Here is a 22,001-nt window from a genome sequence, read left to right on the forward strand (position 1 = left end):
CCCACATACTTCACTGGTCACCAAGTCCTGTTAGTTCCACAGCCTAGATTTTTCTGGACTCACTTCATGATTAATTACTCCAGGGAAATCCTTGCGCAAGGGTGTGCAGAGGCACTCGTTATTTGTGAGACAAAAACTTGGCCGCAACCTAAACATCCATCAATGGGGGATTGGCTAAATAAACAGTGGTTTGCCCGCATGACGGATTGCTCTGCAGCAGTCAAAAATAAATGAGAGCGCTCTTATGAACTAATATTAGAAACAAAACATAAGATAAACTGTTGAGTAAAATACCATTCATCTAGGTTAAAAAAAAAGGTGACATAATGCTATAGGGCAAGTATGGGATATAAATGCCCAGAAAAGGATATAGAGGGATATACACCAAGCTGAGGAAGGCGGTACCTCTGCGGAGAGACGTGTTCTTATCCATAAGATGCGCACAGCACCACCTATTACATGGGTGGTGAGAGCAAGGGAAGGGCTGAACATGCCTCGGGTCCCCCTTCTGTCTGCGCCCCTCTTTCTTGCCTTCCCAGATGCCAGTCAAGACCCAAGTTCCCTGCCTCATCTCTCCTCTGCCTTAGAACGTCAATGGCTTCTGCTGTTTCCAGGTAAAATTCTAACGTGTCAGCAGGCTGGGAGACTTTGCCATTTGACCCCACGTGGCTTTCCAGCCTCTCATCACTCCCCTACACCACGGCCATGCCACTGTATGTCGCCTGCTGCCGCATGCCTTTCTTATGCTGTCCCCACAGCACCTGCCTCTTCGCTCAGCACAACCTGCTTATAAGGCCATCAACTCGTCTGTGTGTGCTTGGCACAGCATTTTTTATCTGATTCATAAGAGACCTCAGCAAACACTTGCTGAATGCAGTCTCCCTTTCCTGACCCAAGTTAGCATATGTGTCATGTTACTTCTTTGGAATTTTTAAAGTTCCTTTTAAAAATGCCAGTTCTTCCGTCACCGCCTCCCCCAACACCTTCCTTCTCCCCCTGGTGGTCCCCCACCCTGGTCCCCGGGAGCCGCCATGGAGACTGTCTGGCACCCAGTGACCTACACTCTCTGGGAAGCCTCGGCACCATACTGTGTCCTATCCCTGCCTTCTGCTCTGCTCTCCTCACTCTCAGCAGGTCCTCATGAATTAATGACTCTCCTTCTAGCTATTGGCACCCTTAGCAGTGCCCCTCGGCATCTCATTCTTTTGGTTCCCGATGTAGGCACTATGTCTCCTTCTTGGGAAGTAGTGAAGTGGTTCTCAGATCCTGTTCCAGAGGAGATCCTGGGGTTCCTTCAGCTACTCAGAGATATTTTAAGACAAAAATAAAATCGAGGTGGTCTTTCTCCAATTCAGATAAGGCTAGAATTCTCTCAATTCTGGATTTCATCACAAATAAGCCTTCATCCTTGGCATTTGCTGTCACTTGTCTGTTAATGAGAATTTGTGGTTAGTTGGTAAAACGAATGACTTAGCAGCAAAAAATGACCATCAATAAAAAAAGCCTTGTGAGGTTTCTTCCAATAATTTCATGGATTTTTCCTTTAGACGTAGAGACTTGCATCCACAGAATAGAGTCACGTTCTCTGCTGGTTTCCATGCTCTTGGTTCACACGATGGAAGGGTTCCCAGTGCACACCTGCTTCCCAAGTGTTCGGTCACCAAATAACCTTCAGGACTGAAGGCACAGTGGTTCACAGAGTGGGACGCAGGCAGGCCTGCTGCGAATCCCTGGCTGCCTGTCTGTGAGCTGTGTGACACTGGGCGCAGTGCTCCCCTTCTCTGAGCTCAGGTTTCCTGATTGGCAGACTGAGGAATGGTGCTGGCCTCCCAGGGCTATTGTGAGGTTAACCAGGAACTGCCTGGCTCAAGTGGGTGTGGAATAAACGATGGCATCAGTATCAGTACCATGGGTGAGTGGTGAGTGCTGGGCTGGGGCCGCAGAGGATGCCTCTCTGTTCTTCTGTGACCCTGGCTCTGCCTCTTGGAGCTGTGGGACCTCAGGCAAATCGCAGAACCAGAATCTTCATGGCCCTTTTGCAGGAGAAGGAAAATCTTGCCCTAGTGTTTCATCAGCATCTGAGGAAAACCTTTCTGAAATGAGCAAATCTGTACAACTGAAGGGTGTCTTTGCTATTTGTAGCAGATGGGGCTGTTGGATTATTAACTTTGTGCAAACTGATTGAATGTGTAGAAAGGGAACCTATTATTTGGAGGCCCGAGGGTCAGCCCTGACTACTAATAATGATAAAAAATACTGAGAACCGCTAACCTTTATTGTGTGGTGCACATGAAACGAGGCATCATTCTAAGCACTTACATGAATTAACTCATTTTATGTTCATGGCAGCCTAATGAGGTAGGTGACATTTTTATCCCTGCCCTTTTTTTTTGAATTATGGTTAAATATACATAACATAAAATTGACCATTTTAACTAGTTTTTAGTGTGCAGTTCAGTATGTTGAGCACATTCACATTTGTTACACATTATCTCCATTTTTCACATGAATAAACAGGCCCAGAAGAGTGAACAAACTGGCCCAAGGTCAGGTCACAAGTGTAGGTACAGGCAGGACTCGAACCTGGACCCTCTGTCCTAGGGCTGTGCTGAGCTGCCTCGTGCTGCCTCCCACCTGGACAAACACCCTGCCGTTGACAGGAAACCCATGGTGGGTGAGCAGAATGAACAACGGGAGAGGACGCTGGGGTTGACTGTTTGGGTCCTCCCGGGCTGAGGCTTAGCACACTCTCTCTCATCGGGGCTCACCATCTTTCCAGGTGCTCTGCAGTACACGTGCTTGCCTTGGCCTACAACACTCAGAGACAAGAATGGACAGGTGCTGCATGCTACGGGGCAGTGGCAGGTGAGCTCGGGTGTGCACACGGGCACGTGGCTGGGCCACCTGCTCTGGTACTTGCTCCCTGTTCTGTGCTGCTGGCCACACGTGAGCCTGCAGAACATTCCACGCAGTAGCCAAGGTCAAACGGCTGTGTGAAGCTGGGCTTTTGGTCTCTTGCTACCATCTCCTGCACCGGCTCTCTGTGCCCTTCTCCGTGAGCAGCCTGGGCAGTGTTTTCTGCTCTCTAAGGTGCTGGAACACCAGAAGGCTCCTGTGGCAGTCTGGGGTGGGTAATGACCCCAAAAAGTGAAGCAACACTTATTCTTTGGAACTTTTCTCCTCCCTGCCTCCACCCCCCAGAGAAGGCTTGCCCAGGACACGATGGCTGGCTCTGCCTGCTGCATTTCGCAAGAGGAGGGCTCCTCACACAATAGGGTCCACTGGGAAAACGACAACGATCTGGGGGCATGTTCCAGGTGAGGGAACCTTGTGGCCCCGACTCAGGAATGCAGTTCCTTTCTGGTTGTATGCTCCTAGCCTGACCATGTCCTGTTGCTCTCTCTTCACAGCTGTGCTGGGGGCTCTGAGAAGAGACCTGGCAAGTTCAGGGATGATTTTTGAGGGGGACCTGATCGCTCACACCCCCAACCCAACCATTTGAAGTCTGCACTCTCAGAGACAACTGCCAGAAAGCTTTGAAACAAGTTTAAATCGTGCTGCTTTTGCTGAAGCAGGATTTTGACATCTCATTTTTGCTTTCTGGTCATGATAGACCAGGAACGAATGTGCACAAGGATGGGCCTTTGCATGACCCCGACCTCTGGCCTGGTTTGGAAGTGAGGGCGGGTGAAGAGTGTCTTTGTATGACTGCTTTGCAGGCTTGTCTCTGATCTGTCGGAGGCGGGATGTGGAGGAGGAGGCCTTGTGGGAGCGTGGCATGCAGAAGACGGGAAGCATGCTGCCATCTGGGTAAGAGTGGCCCCAAGAGCCCCCCTCCCATGAGGGTCTGTCCTGCCGGCCTCGGACACTCAGAGACAGGTGGCAGAGCTGGGGTGGCAAACTGCTAGCCACACAAATGCCGCCTCAAAGCAAATGGGATTAGGGGCAGGTGCAGAGGTCTGGGCCTCAGCTTGCGTCACGTGGGCTCTGTGACCTGGGTCTGAGCCCCAGCTTCCCATCTGCAGAACAGGGCAAGTGATACCAGCTTCCAGCGTTATCCACAGGATGCAATGAATGCCTGCAAAGCACCTGGCACAGCCAAATTCTTTCAGTCAAACTACACTCCACATTCCCAGAAAGAGATGACTTTTCTGTCCAAAACACCTACGGCTGAAGCCAGCAGTGTGCTTATGCCCGAGGTCTCAGGTGGCCACAGGTAGGCATTTACTTCTAAAATCGGAAGAAGGAGAATTCACTTCAGATTGGAGTCAGGAACTAAGAGGCTTGATGAAAGGCTCGAGTCAGGCAGACCAGAGTTTGAAGCCTCACTTGGGTCGAGGGGCGGGAGGGTATCAGGTGTGACCTGGCAGGTGGCCTCCTCACATGCAGAAAAGGAAAATGGCAAGACCTTCCTCCTGAGGGTTGCTGGCAAGACCAAACTAGAAACCTGCATAATAGTGCTTATCAACTCAATACATTCTGCTTAAAAAAAAAAAAAGGCCTTAGGGTCTGAGTCAAGTTCCTATAACTCCATGACCAGGTAACTGAGGGTGGGAGGGGTGAGCACGGGGTGGGGGTGCTGGAGGGAGGCGGCAAGCGGGCTCTCCTTCCTGTGTGACTCCAGAAAGGGTGTTTTTGTTTGTTTGTTTTGTGTTTTTTTTTGCGTTGGGAGCTGGAAGGAGGGAACTGTCTCCAATTTTATCATTGGAAATAAGAATAACAGGCCTAAAAAATTAGTTTCTGAGAAACACTGTGACGAGATGACAGCAGCCCCCGGCACGTCAGCCCAGGGAGAAGTCAGCACTGACTTAAACATCGATTTTCCTCCGTGCTCTGACGGCAATCTGAGGCTTTGTGGCCAGCTTGCCGGCCCCGAGCACACGTATTCTTCATGTTCTTCCTCGGGTACGTGCTGCCAGGGCGGCTCTGGAGCCAGGCTGCCTTTCCAAAGAACTGTGAACTGTTCTGGTCGGTGACCCAGGGCCGGTCTGTTTACATACAGGTCACACACCTGTGCTCGGGATTGAACCGCCTGCCCAGAGACAGATGGTGCCCTGTACCCAGCAGGACAAGAAGCTGGGACAAGAAGCGAGGAAAGCAGAGTTTGGCCCTGACGGGATGAAGTCTGACTCTCTAGGGGGCATCCAGGGCCACCACCAACTGGCACCAACTGGTGCCAGACTCAGGCATGAGCAGGACAGTAACATCCTTGCGGCAGGACTTCAGTCTGCTGGGAAAGCAAGACCCTGAGCCACCCACCCGGCCCAGCGGCCTTCCAGGCACCGAGTATCGGCTCTCTCCACTCACCGTCAGCAGTTGCGGGAGGAAGAGGTGGGGAAAAGCCTGCTTAATGGGTACAGGGTGTTATCTGAGGGAAATTAAAATGTTTTGGAACTAGGAGAGGTGATGGTTAGCACAAGACTGTAAATATAATAAATGTCACTGACTTGTACACTTTCAAATGGTTAGTTTTATGTTATGTGAATTTCACCTCAATTGAAAAAAAGGAAAACCAGCTGCCCCACAGATGGGCTGGGATGGGCTGGCCCCCTGGGGAAGGTCACTGGGGTGGCATCTGATCAGCACCCTGATGCTGAGAGGGAGCTAGCCCCACAGAGGGTTCCAGGCAGAGGGCAGCGCGAGGACAGAGGTCTGAACGGGATGCGCTTGGCCCCTGCGTGGCATGGGTGGACAGCCAGTGTGGCTGAAGTGCTGGGGTGTATGTCTGCAGAGTTGGGAGGCGAGAGAGGAGCTGGTAGTGGGAAGGAGGCAGGGGGCTGGGACAGTGGAGGCAGGTGGGGTGCCAGTTGGAGAGGTTTAAGCAGGGTGGAGAACAGTGAAAGACAGACTTCAGTCCCTGTCCCCAGAGCTAAGGGGTGGTGGGGGCGGCGATGATGAACAAGGTGGGGAGAAGTCCCTTTCTGTGGTCAGGTCATGAAGCCCCATCAGTGACGGCTGCAGTGCCAACCTGCTTGGTGCTCCACTCCAATGCCTGTAATGCCTTCTGGGCTGTGGAGACCTTTGGTTTAGGTAAGAATTAGGAAGGGCCAGGGAGGAAGCAAGCTAGAGGGACTATGGTGTCCTGCCAAGCTCCCAGCCCCGCCGGGTGAGCACCTGGGAGTAGCCTCTGGGCCAGGAGGAGACCAGAGTCGGGGACAAGACTGCTGCGGGAGGCCAGAGCCCTGGTCCCTTGACAAGAGACCACTGCCCCACACTGTCCAGGGTCACCTCCAGGAAACAGGGTATGTGCTGGGAGCTGCTAGACCACTCGGTGTTCATGCAAAGGTGTCCTGTGGGACAGTTTTGGACAGGTCCTTGAGGGACTAACCACACAGCATCTATGGGGCTGCACCTGCCCACATATGCTTTGCTGCCGACCCCTCCCTCCCCGGCCAGGCACACACACAAGCCTCTGACCTTATGGGGTACAATGTTCTGTGGGGTGACATCCATAAACATGAAACCAGCCAATAAACAGAACTTATGATTTCTCTCCACACCAAATGGAAGAAGAAAAATATACCAAAGTGGCTAGCCACCTGTTAGCCCTGATTTATATCCTACTTTAGCATCTCTTCCAAGGAAATGAAAGGTATATTTTCATCAAATATAATCATTTACAGCTTCTAAAAGGGAGACAGACTCTCTAAACAATTATCTGGGACTACAGATAAAACTGGACGACGTGTCAGCACAGAGTTAGCAGTCACCCTGAGGCAGGCGGTCGGAGCTGTTTTCTCTCTTGTGAATTATTCCCCAGGTAGGAGGCAGGATCCCACGCAGCCTCCAGTTTTGCAACAGCATGGCAAGGGACACAGAGCAATACCATTCCAGCAGTTTTGAAGGGTCACGCTGCTGCACACCTGGGCGGAGGGCAGCTGTGAATGCCACAGCACTGGAGGCCCATCTGGGCCATGCTCCCAGGGACACCCTCTGGCCCCCTACACTTCGGCTTTTGCAAACCTCTAAGGTGAGGGTGCCACCAACCCAACTCTCTCACCTAGGGGCATCTGCCCTCCGGGGATGCACGTCTTGCTCACTCCAGTAACAGAAAGTAACCAGAGGAATGCTGCAGATTCCTGGGGTCTCAGTTGCCACAGGTTCCCTTGCCAAAGTGCCACAGACTAAACCACCCGACGTCTAGGCCCCAGAGGGAACTGCTTCGTCTTCCCGGTGTTCACACAGGGAGAAGGCATCAGGTGGGATGTGCTGAACAGGTGTGGGCTCGTTCTTCAATCAACAAAAATGGAATGAGGGCTCAGGACAGACCAGGTCCCCGTGGAAGTGATAGTCTCCAAACACCACGGCCAGGTACACAAATACATCATTCAGGTAAGAAACCACAGGGCCCTTGAGTAAGTAAAGCTGGTAATGTGATGGAGGAGAGAGGGTAACTGAGCTAGGGGGTGAGCTGGAAAGGCTTCTCTCAGGAGGCAGCCTGCAGACTTGAGACCTGAGCAATTAGGAGGCAGCCACACAGATCTGGGGAAGGGCATCCAATACAAAGGCCCCGAGGGTAGAGAGCTCAGTGACTTAGGGCGGTGGTTCTCAAAGCATGGTCTGGGGAACCCTGGGAACTCCCAGGGTTAGAACTACTTTCACAAAAATAATAAGACAGCATTTTCCTTTCACATGCCTTCTCCCAGGAGTATACAGAGTGGTTTCCCACAAGACACACGATGTATGGCACCACAGGAGGCTGACAGCAGAAGCAGATACGAGAATCTGGCTGTCTTCTATTAAGCTAGGCATTAAAGAGATTTACAAAAAATATGAAGCATTTTTGTTTGTTTTGAAGAACAAAGGGTTATTGTTCATTAAAAAACTATGTTATTTATGCTCATATGTACTGGGTTTATCATTGTTTTTAAATAAAGAAAGAAAGAAACATTAAGGCATTTCTCCATTTCAATTTCTAATACTTGAAATATCGGTAAATACAGTCCGTATAAACTAAGGCTCTTTGGGCTCCCCAGTACTTTTTTAAGAGTATAAAGGAGTCCTGAGGCCCAGACTTTGGGATGCGCCGACTGAGAGGAGCACAGGGCTTGTGCGGCTGGGCTGGGGATGGTGGGAAGGTCGGGGTGCCTCTGAGAGGCCGGCCGACTGGGCCCATCTCACAGCGGCCACACAAGATCACAGCGAGAAAACCCGGATTTTGTTCTAAGTGCAACAAGAAGCTCCTGGAGGCTTGCAGGGCATGATCGGATCCAGTGTATATTCTAGAAGGTCCTTCTGGCTTAAAGGAAGGAGGGAATGAAACTGGAAGCCTGAGAATATTGAAGATGCTCCTGCCGTGATCTGGGAAGAGATGCTGGTGCCTGGACAGGAAGAAAAGGTGGGGTATATTCTGGAGGCAGAGCAGGCCTGTGGTCACGGGAGAGGGAAGAAAAGAATTAAGAATGATTCTGGGATGCTGGGTGGCTGCAGGGCCTGCTGAGACGGCAGGTGTGAGGAGGGGTGCAGGAGGGGAGGTCCCCTCCCTTTCCTTGAGTCATACTGAGGCTCAGGGACTTCAGCTTGCGCTTCAGGTCGCAGCTGTAACCCAGGCCAGTGAAGTAGGGCAATGAGGACTCGCTCCCCAAGGCAGTGGCCCTGGGAGCACATCTTGAGAATGTCCCCGCCCCCACCCCCACCCCTGAAGGGCTGTCAGAGGAGAGACAGGGCCTAGGGGTGCACGGCCCCCTCTGGCAGCTACCTTTGACTTGCCATGGTCCCAGCCAGCTAAGACGCACATACCCCGACCTGACTAGCAACAGGCTGGCCATTCCAGCTGTGCCACCACCCGCCCCCCGCCCCCCCAAGGAAGGTCCAGGCCACCGTGGACAGATCCACACCCCCAGCACTGGGTGACCTCACTCCTCCCCTGGAGCCCAGGCAGGGTGGGAAAGTCAGTAATAAGTCATTGTAAAGCCTTCTGCGAACTGAGAGATGACTATGCAGATGCCGAATAACGTGACATTTGGCTCTATTTATTTATTTACACTTGTCTTGTTCCAAAAAGGACAGAGCAGAAATAAGGCCTTGTTCCTTAACCTGTTAGTCCCTGGGCTGAAAGAAACCCTGGTGTCCCTCAAGAAATGATTTCTTAATTAATATAGTCTCAAATATGAAAAACAAAAAACTACAGGGCAGTACTTACAGAAATGTTAGTACATTTACAATAAAATTACAACTGTGTGTAAAAAAAAAGAATGATAGAAAAAAGAAATGATGTTTTCCCAGGCCAATCTGTGTTTAGTTAACCTAGACTCACAGCCATCGTTTACATTTACCTGGCAATTATCACTACAGAACATGAGGTAACCTGGAGAATTTCTCTAGACCCTGGGGCAGGCAGAGTCACCTCATATTTCATGGCTGAAAACAGAGGCCGGGTTGCAATCAATCTTGTCACGTAAGACGCGTTTTAAGGATGAAAACCCTCACCGGTGGTGGGAGGCAGTGTGAACTGGCGCACTTTCTGCAGAGTGCGTGCTGGAACTCCACACATCAAAATGAAGAACTGGCCCTCTTGACTTGGCAGTTCCACTGCTGGGAATTCAGCCCACAGACACACAAGGTTTGCACATTGCACAGAGAGCTTCAGGATGTGTCTTAAGGATGTTCACCGTGACCCTGGAAATGCCCCAAATGTCTATCAGTACCAAGCTCTACAAAAGATTTTTTTTGTCGATCCATATGACAAAATAGCATATGACAGTTAATGAGCATCAAGTCGGTCTATATGTGCTGATGTATACGACAGAATTAAGTGAAGACACAAGGTGCAGAATCGCATACATGGTATAACCCCGTGTGTAAGACAAGCAAAAACGTTTAAGTGGCCTGCAAACAAATGCTTCTGGAAGGATATGCAAGAAATGGTTAATAGTGGTTACTGCTGTGGCAAGGTGGACTTATTTCTCATTTTATCGTGTCCTGTTTGGATTTTAAAATATCGTATGCTTACAGCACATATATTTCTAAAATGAATTAACCAAATCAAAGAAGGAAATTAGGATGAATCATGAGGAGGAAGGGAAACAAGACTGGGATTTTGGGCAGGTTTTATGCCTCCATTTCTTCTGAAATCAGTAACTGCTTTTGAAAACATTTTGCAACATTTGCAATTGAAGTTTGGAACCCTAAATCTGGGGAGGTTTCTTGGCAGGGGACAGCTTGGCCAGCTTTCTGAAGTTTTATAATCAAGAGCAAGGTTATCTTTCGAGGGATCGGGGTGCATATGGATTTACTTAAAGCAGGCGTGTCAGAACAGGAAGGGGAGAGAGCGGCCTGCCCTTTTGGAGAAGCAGTTCTTTCTGCTCTGCTAAGGCAACTTTGAACTTTCTGTTCATGTTTTTTTGGGGGGAGGGGAAGAGGAAGGTTTGGGATGAGCTCTGGTGGAAGTGGGAAGAGGTGCTCCCAGCTCCCAGATGGAAGACGCTGGCAGCTGCCTTTGGGCAGCAGGGCCTTCTTCTGACATCTCAGTTCCTGCAGGGGTGGTTACCCCTGGACCACACAATCTCTTTCTAGTCATTACACACACAGAAGGAAATAACTCCCCCACAATCTCATTACTAATAATCTAAATATTTCCAAGAAATTTCCAAGAAGTTCTTTAGTCTTAATTCTGAGAAGTCCTTCCATACCCCCAAGCAGACTTTGGAAAACCAAACCCAAGTCACAGAACCCCAAAGAGAGGGCCAAGATTCATTTGTGGGGTGGGTCTTTAATCTTGTGTTCTACTTTGATAAACTAGGAAACTGATGCTTCCAGCAGCCTGGAAATCTGGGGAGAAGGGACGCTTACACAGACGCAACCAAGAGGAAGCCCTAGGACCCCCAGGAGGGGGCAGGAGGTGGTGCAGGGTGGGGGCGGCTCACCTGGCACCTTGTCCACAGAAGCGAACACAGAGCGCTGCACGGTGGGGTCGCTGCTGCCCCGGCGGCACTGGTCATAGAAGCGGAAAGGCAGGTGCTGGGTGGAAGAGGCAGGGCCGAGCCCAAACCCCAGGACTTCGGTGGCCGGCTGGATTGGGAGGTCCAGGAGCGCTGCATTCAAACAACACCATGGTTCATGCTCAGTGGGTGGGATGGGGTGTAGGAGGTGAGGCTGGTTGGGTGGCGGTAGCCAGAGTAGCCATGGCCCTGCCAGGCACAGCACCTGGGTAATGCCAGAAGGGAGCCGGCAGCCTGGAGCTGGTGAGACCAGAGTGACGCCAATGCCCGCCTGAGGCTCTGAGCACAAGGTGCCTAGTAGGGGATTCAGAATGGAAGCTGGAACAGTCTCCACCTCGGATCCTCGGCTTTCACACACAAAGGATCCTTGCCTCAGCTGCTGTTTCAGACCCCAAAGCAAATAGGGCCAATTCTTTCCTAAAAGTTTATATATATATATATATGTGTGTGTGTGTGTCCACGGGGAACTTTGTGAGAGAGAACAGACACCCACATGTACGTGTGCATTTATGAGTGCGTTTATCTGTCACAGCTGCTATCTTCTCATCCATAAACAAATCTCATGATATAGCAATTTGGAGGGGCATTTTAAAACCAATTTAAGAAATACCTAAGGCATTAGTTCTAACAGCCAGTTGACGGCATAATTCTCAACTTTCAAATGAAATATTTAGCCTTCATGCCAGCGGTGAGAAACTGCTTTACATTAAAAAAAAAAAACCCTCTGAAAATAAATCTTAAAAGAAAGGGCTGAATGATTTAAGCCCCTTTGCACATTACAAAATGCTTCTGTAATGAATCTGTAGGCCAAGCTTCAGCTACGTGAGAATAAGACGAGGTTCTCTGGGATGCGGGCTGTGCAGATCAACAGGGCAGGCGTGCTAAATAACTGAATCTGCAATGCTCAGAAGCCCAGCCCTCCACAGGGTTATTTTTAGGTGATCCCTTTAGAAAGCTCCCCTCCTCCCCCAGTGGGCTGGAAATCCTCCCAGCAACCACACCAGAAGGACCACTGGTGCTTGAACTGAAAGGCGTTGGTGTCTTGAGAAGACTATTTATAACCTCAGGAGGTGCTAGAATGCCTTTTCCCCTGGGAGAATGCTGTGCCTTCCGCCCGGAAGAGTAAAATGCCCTCGATTTCAGGGCCTTTGCTTCTAAGAAAGCTGGGGCCTTCCTGACACTGGGCATTGTCAGCCTCCTCACAAATGCACCACAGTCCCTGTGAAATGCAAACGTGACTTCTGAATTCAGCGCTGGGTCATGGTGCCCTCCCCAGGCAGGGCAGCCTCTCCTGAGAGCTGGCAGGGCAGGAAAAAGGGCTGAACTTCCCAGTAGGAAGCTCTGCATGTGGCTTCTGCCGACTAGGCAAGCCACTGAGCCTCGGTTTATTCTTTTGGACAATGGGCAGAATGGACCCTGGTGATCTCAAGGGTTGTTTTAAGGAGCAAGGTGGCAGAGGAGTGTTGAAGCGTTTTGTAAACATAAGCTAGAGCACCTCCACGTGCAGGAGTGACCACAGTTGTCCCACCCTGACAGCTGCCTGCTCATGGCCTCTTGCCTGGTAGGAGGGCTCTTGCTCTCCTCTTCATTGCAATGCTAGAAACTCTCCAAAAAGTCAAACACTTGGGAAGTGGGAGATTCTGAGCAGCTTCTCCATTCTCTCACCAGAACACAATTCCTGAACTGTGTGCCTTCTTCTGGAGGAGTAATGGGGGTTTTTCAAGGTCAATGTGAGAACCCCTGTGGCTGCTCCTGTCCCCCCACCTGGCTCAGAGGACACTCCGCTGGGGCCAGCCACTCACCAGCGATCCTCTGCATCTTCATGCGCCTCGCCTGGATGCGGCCCTTGGCCAGGCGCTGCTTGGCGATGATGCAGCGGATGTGGTCCGAGAAGACGAAGGTGGCCTGGAGGATGGGGAAGGGCTTGGAGTGGGGGCTGGATGCAGGCTTGTGGATGGTGATATTTAGGGCACGGCTGTCATCCTCCACGCCAGTCACCTGCATGTCCTGCACGGGGAGGAGGCAAAAGAAAGGGTGTGTGTTAGGTTCAGTAAGAAGGGAGCTGCTTGGAAGCTGTAGGACCCATGTGTCATCTAGAAAGAGGTCCCCCAAATTCAACTTTGCTTTTGCTTGGAAGGAGACCATCAGCCTCCCAAGTCTGAGCCGAGGATAGGCACAAACCAGAGCAGGCCTGGTGGGAGGAGACACAGTGGGAAGCACACAGCACTCATAAGGAGCCCACGCTGGTTGTGGGGCTGGTACTGTCTCCATGAGGACTCAAGTCAGCTAGTGAATAAACGGGTACAGCAGGCTCTTCAAGGGGCCACAGGGAACCCGCCAGTCCAACTCCAGTGATTCTTACTCCTGAGAAACCAGAGATAACAAACCAAAATCCCTATGCCATCTGGCATGATCTTAGATATGTTTGTTTACCTACTGACCAATTTCTTCCTTGTTTCTCTCAAGAAGCAGGCACTGTTGGCACCCACTTGAATGTCTCTGAAGAACTTCTGGTCCCTACAGGAGAAAGGCAACCCTAATAAAGGGACAGGGAGGACATTTAGCAGACATCTGAAGAGAACTATATTTGAAAGTTGGAGAGGGAACTCCCGTTTAAGTGTAAGAAGGATGAAGCCAATCCAAAACCTCAGAACAGATTCTGTGTATAGGACCCGCTTCCCACCAGGGTCTGAGGTGATTTAAGAAAGAAGCATGAGGCAGGAGATAGGCAAGAAACTCAGAAATGCTAGAAGGGGTGGGGAAAATATTGAAGAAGCCTCATGAATAAGAGGGTTTTCTGTTCGTAGGCATTACTTCTGGCACAGACTCTTTGGAAATCAGACCTGCATTTAAACGTTACAGTGGGGATTAGATGAGATATTACACATTTAAAAGGAGACGCTGGCATGTAGTAATGGCCTGATGAATAGTAGCTACTGGAAGACGCCCAAAAGAAAAGGTGTATGTGGCTTTCATTGTCTGGTGGAGGACATGTATTAATCCTTGGAGGGAGAAAAACACTTCCCTGACACTAAATTCTAAAGGAAATTGATCATAAGCCCAGATAAATAAGAACACTTAAGTCACGTAATGGACAACCTCTTACACGGGAGTCTTTTTTTTAAATGAAAGATTCTTCATAGAGTTGTTTTTCATGTCACTCTGGATAAGGAACATTTTTTAAAATGGAAAGATCTTGAAAAAGAGGCTGGGGAAAGGGTTGCAACAACATCTTCTAACCTGTGGGTGGTTCTCGCAGAGAGCTGAATGCTGCCAGCAGGTCACACTGTGGACAGGCAGATGCAGGTCAGCCCGAGCAAGGCCTTGCCAGCAACCAGGACTGCCCAGCAAGGAAACGGACTGGCTCCGAGAAGGGCAAGCCTCAGGCCTGGGAGCCTCTGTGGGATGTGGGATGTGGGATGTTCAGGCCTGGGGGCCCGAGGGTGGTGGGAGCTACAAAGCTGTTCTCCATCTCTTGGATCTACACTTCATTCAGTCAACAAGATGGCATTAGGCACCCATCACACAGACAAACTGTAAGAAAACCCAAGCCCTGACTTGGTGTTTGCTGATTTAGAGCCCAGCTCTGTTGGAAAGCAGGTGAGGACAAGGGAATGCCCATAAATCGCCAGTGGCAGCAATCATTTTAAAGAGGAATCTGGCAGGTTCTATGAACACGGAAACTAGGGACCCCCCCAACTTCTTGGAATCTGCCTAGGGAAAACCTTGCCCAGGTGCATAAGGACATAAGAACAATTCTGTTCATGGCAGCACTGTTGGTAAAGGTAAAAAGCTGGCAGCAGCCACAGGGCACTGGCTAACTACGCCTTGGCTCGGTCACGCAGCAGTTAAAAGAACACCAGTAAGTCTGCATATATTAACACGGTCAGCTCTCCAAGACAGACATGAACGGAAAAAGCCAAGTTCAAAATACATTCAGTGTGATACTATAAAAAATACACAAACGCATACGCACACCCACCCTCTCAAGGGTTTTTAAAAACAGTACATGTAGTTATATTTATATATGCACTTGGCAGAGCATCAGGTCAGGAAGAACCATCTTGATAACGGAGAAGAAAGTTGAAGGTTTAGGTCAAAGAGAACTGGGCCCTTATCTGGGCAGTATTTTAACTTCTTTCAGTGACAATCTGTCCACATAGTTCTTGTGTCATTAAAAATTAACTACAAAGATGATACTTTTTGTACGTTTGTACAGACAACTGAGAAGAGTTTCGGGAGTTCCATACCTGCAGAAGGCCCGCGAACTTGACAACACCCCAGCCGAGCCTGGACACGTCCGGCTCCACCAAACTCATCTGGTAAATATCGACAGCCAGGAATCGCTGGACCATGCCGCCGTCCTTGGTGGTCACCGTGCACGCGATCAGGTCGCTGTTGTCTGGGAGGAGGCAGACGGAGAGCAGAATGAGGCGCTGTCGGGCGGCCCAGCCTGGCGGAGAGGCCCAGGCTGACGTGCGTTCTGCTGGGCAGCAGAGCTCGCAGTCAGGGCCTGGGCCTGCAGTCACACACACCTGGACTGAGTCCCTCCTCTGAGTTATGCTGAGCAACATTTTTATCTCTCTGGCTTCACTTGCCTCATCTGAAAATGGGGATGATACCCACCCCTCTAAAGTGCCTTGTGAGGAGGACAAACTGCATAGAACACAGGATGTTACAATGTTTACTGCCGGGCGGGCCGGGGCAGGCGCTTGGAGTGTGCTAAAAAATAACCCACAAACTGAGCATCCCAGCAACATCCCAGCGCTTCCTGGCAGACCAGTGGTGGTGTCTAACTGTAATGGTGTTCACCCGAAGTAAGTGAAGACAGGAAGACAAGAACCCCTGCTTGGTCACAGAACCACCAAGCCCTCAACTTGGTGTCTTGGCAAGTCAGAGCCAAGCTTGGCACTGCAGTGCATGATCCTCCTGCACAAGGTACTTGGCCCCTTTGAACCCTGATTTTCCACCTGTAAAATGGGAATACTTTCCCTTACCTTGAGATGTTCGGTGCTTTCAATGAGCACAGAGAGGTTAAAGCATTTAGCATGGGGCCCTCGTGGTATGCCAGGCCCTTTCTCTTATTTGAAACCTATTCCCAAATTCTGCATCTAATTTAGTGCCTGTCCCTGACAGCTTTGAGATCACCAGGTCAACAGAGGACCATTAAATCCAGTCGGCTTTGAATTCCCTTCAGTGGAATCCTCTACTATGTGTTTTAAAAATAGCTCAACCAGGAAACAACCTAAATGCCCCCAAATAGGGGAAAATTTTAAGTATGATTTTTTTCTCCCATCACATGCAAAATTATATACCCATTTAAATATTATGTTTAACCAAACTGTGAACAGTGGTTACCTATGAGGAGGGAAGTAAGAACTTGGGGTGGGAGTGTGTGCATGTGTGTGTGTTAGGGAGGAAGTAACAACGGGAGTGTGCATGTGCATGTGTGTGTGTGTGTGTGTGTGTGTGTGTGTTAGGAAGTATCATTTTTCCCTATACACCACTGCATTGCTTGACATGATTTTTAAATGAAACTCCTCAGGATATACTTCTGAAATACATAATAAAAACCCAAGCCAAAAAAATCCTATTTATAAATAATTGCAATGACATTTTAAAGACATTAAAGTTTGAAATGAAAGAGAGGAGAAAAACTTTATTACTTTGATTTCGAGATGTTTAAAAAAATCCCCATAAAGAACTACAAGGGCAGAGAAATAAAACATTGAAAGAAGTCTCTGACTAGAAGCATAGTAACTGGGGCTTTTTATGGGGGGAGGGGGAAGCAGGATTGAGGTATAATTTATAGACCATAAAATGCACCCACATTTAAGCTTACAGTTTGAGTTTTGGCGAGTCTACAGTTGTGCATGACTTCACTTCAGGGGCAGAACGCTTCCCTTCCCACAGGAAGTTCTACTGGGATCACAGTAGCCAAACATTTGGGTTAAATTTATTGGAGGGGTAGGTGGGAGAGAGGAGGTGGGTAAATACAGGTGCTATAAATTCTGACCCCAAACACAGTAACACACATGTGATAACAAACGGGATCCAATCTTCTCCGAGGATTTTCTTCCCTATTTTTAACTTCCGCGGAGATCTAGGGATAATAGGTAAATTTTTTCTCCCCCCAACTCCCTGCACACACTTCACTCTGACCCTCTGACAGCACAATCTGGGATCCTGGCTTCACGGGGATGTCTCCTAGAGCCCATGCTCCCGTCTTACAGGCCTCGTATTCCTGTCTCTTCTTCCTAGCAGAGGACCACCTAGGATAGCCAGCTACCCCTTGGCAAACACTGGCACCGGACAGGCTTCACTCTCTGGACTGTAGTTTTGTATTATCCACAGCAAGAATCTTCCTTCCTTTCCTAAGAGTCCAGCCAACTATTTTAAAAGCTTTCTAAAAATTACTGTATCCAGAATTTCTAGTTTCATACTGAAAGACATCTAGTCTTCTACCTTGTCAGAGATGGAAGTCCCCATATTCATTCTCAGAGACATTTTCTTTGGGATGGGTGGTTTATTTCCCTCACTCAACACTTAAAACATTTTCCTCAGTGACAATCTTTCATGTTTTAAAAACACAAAGCAGAGCAAAATGAATAAAGGATGCTTTTTCTTCCCTTCTTTACCTTTCTCTTTCTTTCCCCTTTTTCCTCCCTTCCTGCTCTCTGAACAGGACACCTCAGCTTTCTCTGGAGCCTGCGTGTGGGTGCGCAGGGCGGGGCACCGCCATGGGTGTCGGTGTCTGGGGCTGGGAAGGGGGGTTTGTAGCAGGTAAGCCCCTCATAGAGCCCTGGCGCTGGGCCTTAGGGGGTTCAGGGTGTGTGTGTGGGAGACCCACCACCTCCACCACAAAGAACAAAAAAGGAAGGATAAAACCCCAAAGGGGAATGACTTTCAGCAATGCAGTTGAGACATCAAAGCCCTGTGGGAGATTTCATAATAAAACTAAAAGATGACAGGAGCCTGTGGGGCAGGACGGCGGGGCGGGGGAGGGAGCCTCTGGCCTGTCACACGCTGTGGGGGCAGTGAGGGAGGAACAGAGTGGCTTCTGAGGGCTCGAGAGAAGGATGGCCTTCAGGGGGCCAGAGGGGACTGCAGGAGGGGGACTTGCTCGTGGGTCCTGGGTGTCATTTTAGGGAAGTCCTTCACCACCTCAGCCCTTGGCGGCTCCGCACACTGGCTGTGGCCATTCCCGCCTGGAGCCCTGGGTGGCGGGGCTGCCTGCTGCCCTTTGGATGGCCACGCTGTTGCGGGTCGAGGACCCAGGAGAGAGCTGCTGGATGACGCCCGACCCTGGCCACGGTCCAGGGCCCTCACCACCCCTTCACGCAGGCACCTGTGGATTCTGCTCCGAGGCAGGGGAGCCAGGCTGGGTGCTGAGGTACCAGGAGGGACATGGGCACACAGAGAGGGCTCAGTGGCAGGCAGCTGTGTTGGGGTGTGGGGGGCCTCAGGAGCGGTCTGTGGCCAGAGGAGGTGACAGGTCACCTGCACACTGTGCTGTGCAGCTGAATTTCCTCCCCCACCAACTCCACTTCAAAAGGGGTGGGGCTTAGGATTCTATTTTTAAAATCCACAGAAAATTGTCAGGGACAGGGAAGGACTTCTTTAAAAAGAAATAATAATTAACACATACAAATAAACAAATGTAAGATTGATAGACTGATTTCAACAAAATTAAAATTTAACTCTTCTATAACAAACGACTTTACAGACTAGAGGAAATCTTTGCAAAATATCTCTAAGAGGGGAAAGATAGCCGTACATGTGGATTCCTACAGGTCATCCAGAGACAAGAGAGTGGGGACAGCAAATAAGCCCCCCCAAGGGTGCTAACCCTCCTGAGAAACCACACAAGACACCATCTTCCATTCACTGATTGGCAAAAACAAAAACGTCTGACAACATCAGGTATGGGTGAGGACGGAGAAAAACTGACTTTCTCAAATGTTGCTAGTAGGAGACTAAATTAACATAGTCATTCTGAAGGGCAAATTGCATTATTTATTAAAACTGAAACTTTCACACCGTATGACCTGGCAATTGGTATGTCCCCAAGAAAAACACACACGTGGGCCAGAGATACAAATAAGGATGTTGACGGCAGGATTTGGGTCTGTAATGACCCAAATGTCTGGCAACGAGGGGAAGCCTAAAAAAACCTACAGTTTCATTCAGTGCAAAACCACTTGGTAATGACAAGGAATGAATCAGATCCCTAGACGTTTCAACACGGTTAAGTCTCAAGAATATATTGTTGAGTGGAAAAAGCAAGTTGCAGGCTGACACATGCAGTGTAACATAATTCTTACGAAGTTAAACCACACAAAACCAAACCATATTATTTCTATGGGGCCCAGCATGTGGCTATAAAAGAAAAATTTAAGGAAATGTCTGGCCGGGTGCCCAACAATAACCTTTTTAGAGGGGCAGGGAGAGGACTGAGGGTGTGGGGGTCAAGGTCATTTTAGTTTATAAGCGATGTTCTGATTTTCTCAAGGAGCAAAGAGGTATGTTATTTGTGTACCTAAAATTAATAAAAAGAAAAGCGAATTCCTTTGCATACACAAAGGGCCTCAGGGTTTTCTAGGGCCCAGTCAAGGCTGGGAGGCGACACCAGGATGATCAAGACCAGGGCAATGGCAAAAAGCTGAGGGCTCCTGACAACACCTCTTGGTTACAGATGTGCTCACTTCTGCACCACTCAGACGTGTGAGCAGAAGGGCTCTGGCGTCCAGTTCAGCAAACCTGTGGGTGTCAGGCACTGTACCAGAGAAACAGACCTAGAAGAATGAGGCTTGGCCCTGCCAGAAGGGGCTCAGGGAAAGGCAGGGATGCTTGGGTTCACGGTCATGAAACATTGTGCAGACCAAGTCTCCATCTGGGGAGGGACTGTGCCCCATGAGCACAGCAGGTGCGATGACAGCTGTCACCACTGCACCCCAGGACCACGAAGAGCATGGCATGCCTCCCCGTGGAACCTCACTCCAGGGAGAGGTGACTCATTCCTCCTACTCCTAGACACAGCCTTTTGTTCCATTATTAGAAAGGGCAAGATTTGTCATTGTATTTTATTTGAAAATATTAAGCTTCTCAATCTCTTGAATAGATAACACATTCATAAGTTCACATTTAAAAAGGTGTAAAATCTTTGACAGTGATGGTAAATCTCCCCTGTCCTCCCCAGAAGCAACCACCACACGTGTTTCCCGTTACCCATCCACTATGCATTCCAAGTGCAGCTGCGTTCTCCACGCCTTATCTTTTGCACGTGGGTGCATGCCGCGCACTCTCTCTGCCTTTGTCACTTGCCCATGCATCTTGGTGACACGGCACACAGAGACCCTCCTTGTTTTTTCATAGCCACATTCTCTCCCACGGTAAGGATGACTCTGAATGATTTAACAGCTCCCCAGCTGATGGACATTGAGATTGTTTATAGGCTTCTGCTATAAAAGAGGAGGGAACATCCTTATTCACACGTGCATGTGAGAGTAAATCTATAGCAGAGCAGAGCTTGTGCCTAAGTTTTCTCTTGGAAGCACTCTTGTTAACTAAAATGAATTCATTTAAAAAAGAAACGTCATGAAATTATAATGAGTAGAAAACCAGAATTATTTACAATAAATGAGGTGACCATGAGAATAGACTAAAAAGACCACTTTATTAAGTTATAGCTGAAAGCCTGCTCTTTTGATAAGAAGGGGAGACCTAAGGGTTAGAGAAGTTCTAAGACAAACTGAGACTTCTCCTTGACATAACAGAAAGGACCAGAGGGCCACTAAAATGGGATTTTCATGGACTGCGCTTTCCAAAGGTGGCCGTGGCAATATCTCCCACCCTACATGCTGCCCTTACAGTGTGACCTTGACTACCCTCCCATCAAGTCTTGGGGTCTATGGCCTTTCTCCTTGAACCTGGGTGGGCCTCTGTGGTTGCCTAGACCAAGAGGGTACAGTGGAAGTGATCCTACATGATTTCTGAGGAGAGGTCATAAAACTCACTTGGAACCTATTCACCGTGCTGTGAGGAAGCCAAGCAGCCATGGAGACACCCACAGACAGAAACCAAGACCCAGGCCCACAGCCAGCCCCAACTTGCCAGACCCCAGTTGATCCTCTAGTCCCTGGCTGATGCCATGTGGGACACAGATGAGCTATACCCATTGAGCCCTGGGCAAACTATAAATCTGTGAGCAAAAGGAATGACTGTAGTTGTTTTAAGCCACTACCTTTCAAGGTGGTTTGTTATTCAGTAACAGAGAACTGCAAGAGTGATTTATTGTGATTTAGTGCTGTATCCAGGCACACTCAAAATTCTAAACTTCTTCCAGCACCTCCAAGGGGCTGCATATCACACAGTGGAAGATTGGCCTGAGAAACAGCTCATGGCTGGTGATCTGGGGTGCAGAAAACGACCTGCAGTGTTTAGCAGAATGGGAAAGGAGTGCACCTGTTTTCCAACAAGGTTTAAGATGTTGAGAGAAACGAGGAAAAAGTTGAAAGCACGGAAGAGCCACCTTCCCAAGAAGCACAGAATAAGAGCAATGTGGTCTGGTAAAAGCATCCTGGGCTTTGGAGCTGTGGAAACCTGGGTTTAAATCCCAGTTCTGTTGCTAAAAACTGTGTGTCCGTGGACAAGCCACCTCCTTCTGAGTCCCAGTTTCCCAAAAACAGAAACCTAACCCCTTGCAGGACCATCATGGGGATTTACAAGAGGCCCGGGGCAGCGTGCAGCAGGCAGCATGAATACCAGCTGGGTGGTCTTCACCTACAGTGGTTGCTGCCTGAAGTGCCCTGATGTGGGAGCCACAACTCTTCAGCCAGAACCCTCCTGCCCAGGCTAAAGTCATGCTTTTTGAATGCAAGGCTCTTTAGAGGAAAAGAACATGATTCATGGTTTTTGGTTGTTTCTCAGAACTGCTGTGGGGTCATGGATAGGCAGTTACACAGGCCCCCTGGCCCTCATCCATGGTTGCCCCACACACCCAGTTACTGTCCACCACATCTACTCAACTTACCCCCTCGCCCCCACCCCACCCCTGCCGGC

The 22,001-nt window shown here is 49.4% G+C and overlaps 1 protein-coding gene and 1 long non-coding RNA gene across 6 annotated transcripts in view; one reads left to right on the forward strand and one right to left on the reverse strand.

Moving 5' to 3' along the window:
* Positions 1 to 22,001, reverse strand: part of CLEC16A (C-type lectin domain containing 16A) — a 198,912-nt gene that overhangs the window by 36,028 nt on the left and 140,883 nt on the right. For 4 of the 5 annotated variants that reach the window (XM_057487585.1, XM_036928209.2, XM_036928207.2 and 1 more), the window contains 3 exons: positions 15,191 to 15,342; positions 12,743 to 12,947; positions 10,866 to 11,033 (listed from right to left, as the gene is read on the reverse strand). In XM_057487585.1, coding sequence (XP_057343568.1) covers positions 10,866 to 11,033; positions 12,743 to 12,947; positions 15,191 to 15,342 — 525 coding nt within the window. Of the gene's footprint in view, positions 1 to 7,927; positions 8,322 to 10,865; positions 11,034 to 12,742; positions 12,948 to 15,190; positions 15,343 to 22,001 lie in introns of those variants that run through there. The other variant, XM_057487587.1, reaches the window with a different exon arrangement.
* On the forward strand, positions 585 to 5,772 carry LOC130679208 (uncharacterized). The gene is made up of 3 exons (XR_008992286.1): positions 585 to 3,317; positions 3,411 to 3,810; positions 5,003 to 5,772. It is a non-coding gene; the product is annotated as an uncharacterized LOC130679208 (long non-coding RNA).

This window comes from Manis pentadactyla, chromosome 10 (genome assembly GCF_030020395.1).
Source record: "Manis pentadactyla isolate mManPen7 chromosome 10, mManPen7.hap1, whole genome shotgun sequence".
Classification (NCBI taxonomy): domain Eukaryota; kingdom Metazoa; phylum Chordata; class Mammalia; order Pholidota; family Manidae; genus Manis; species Manis pentadactyla.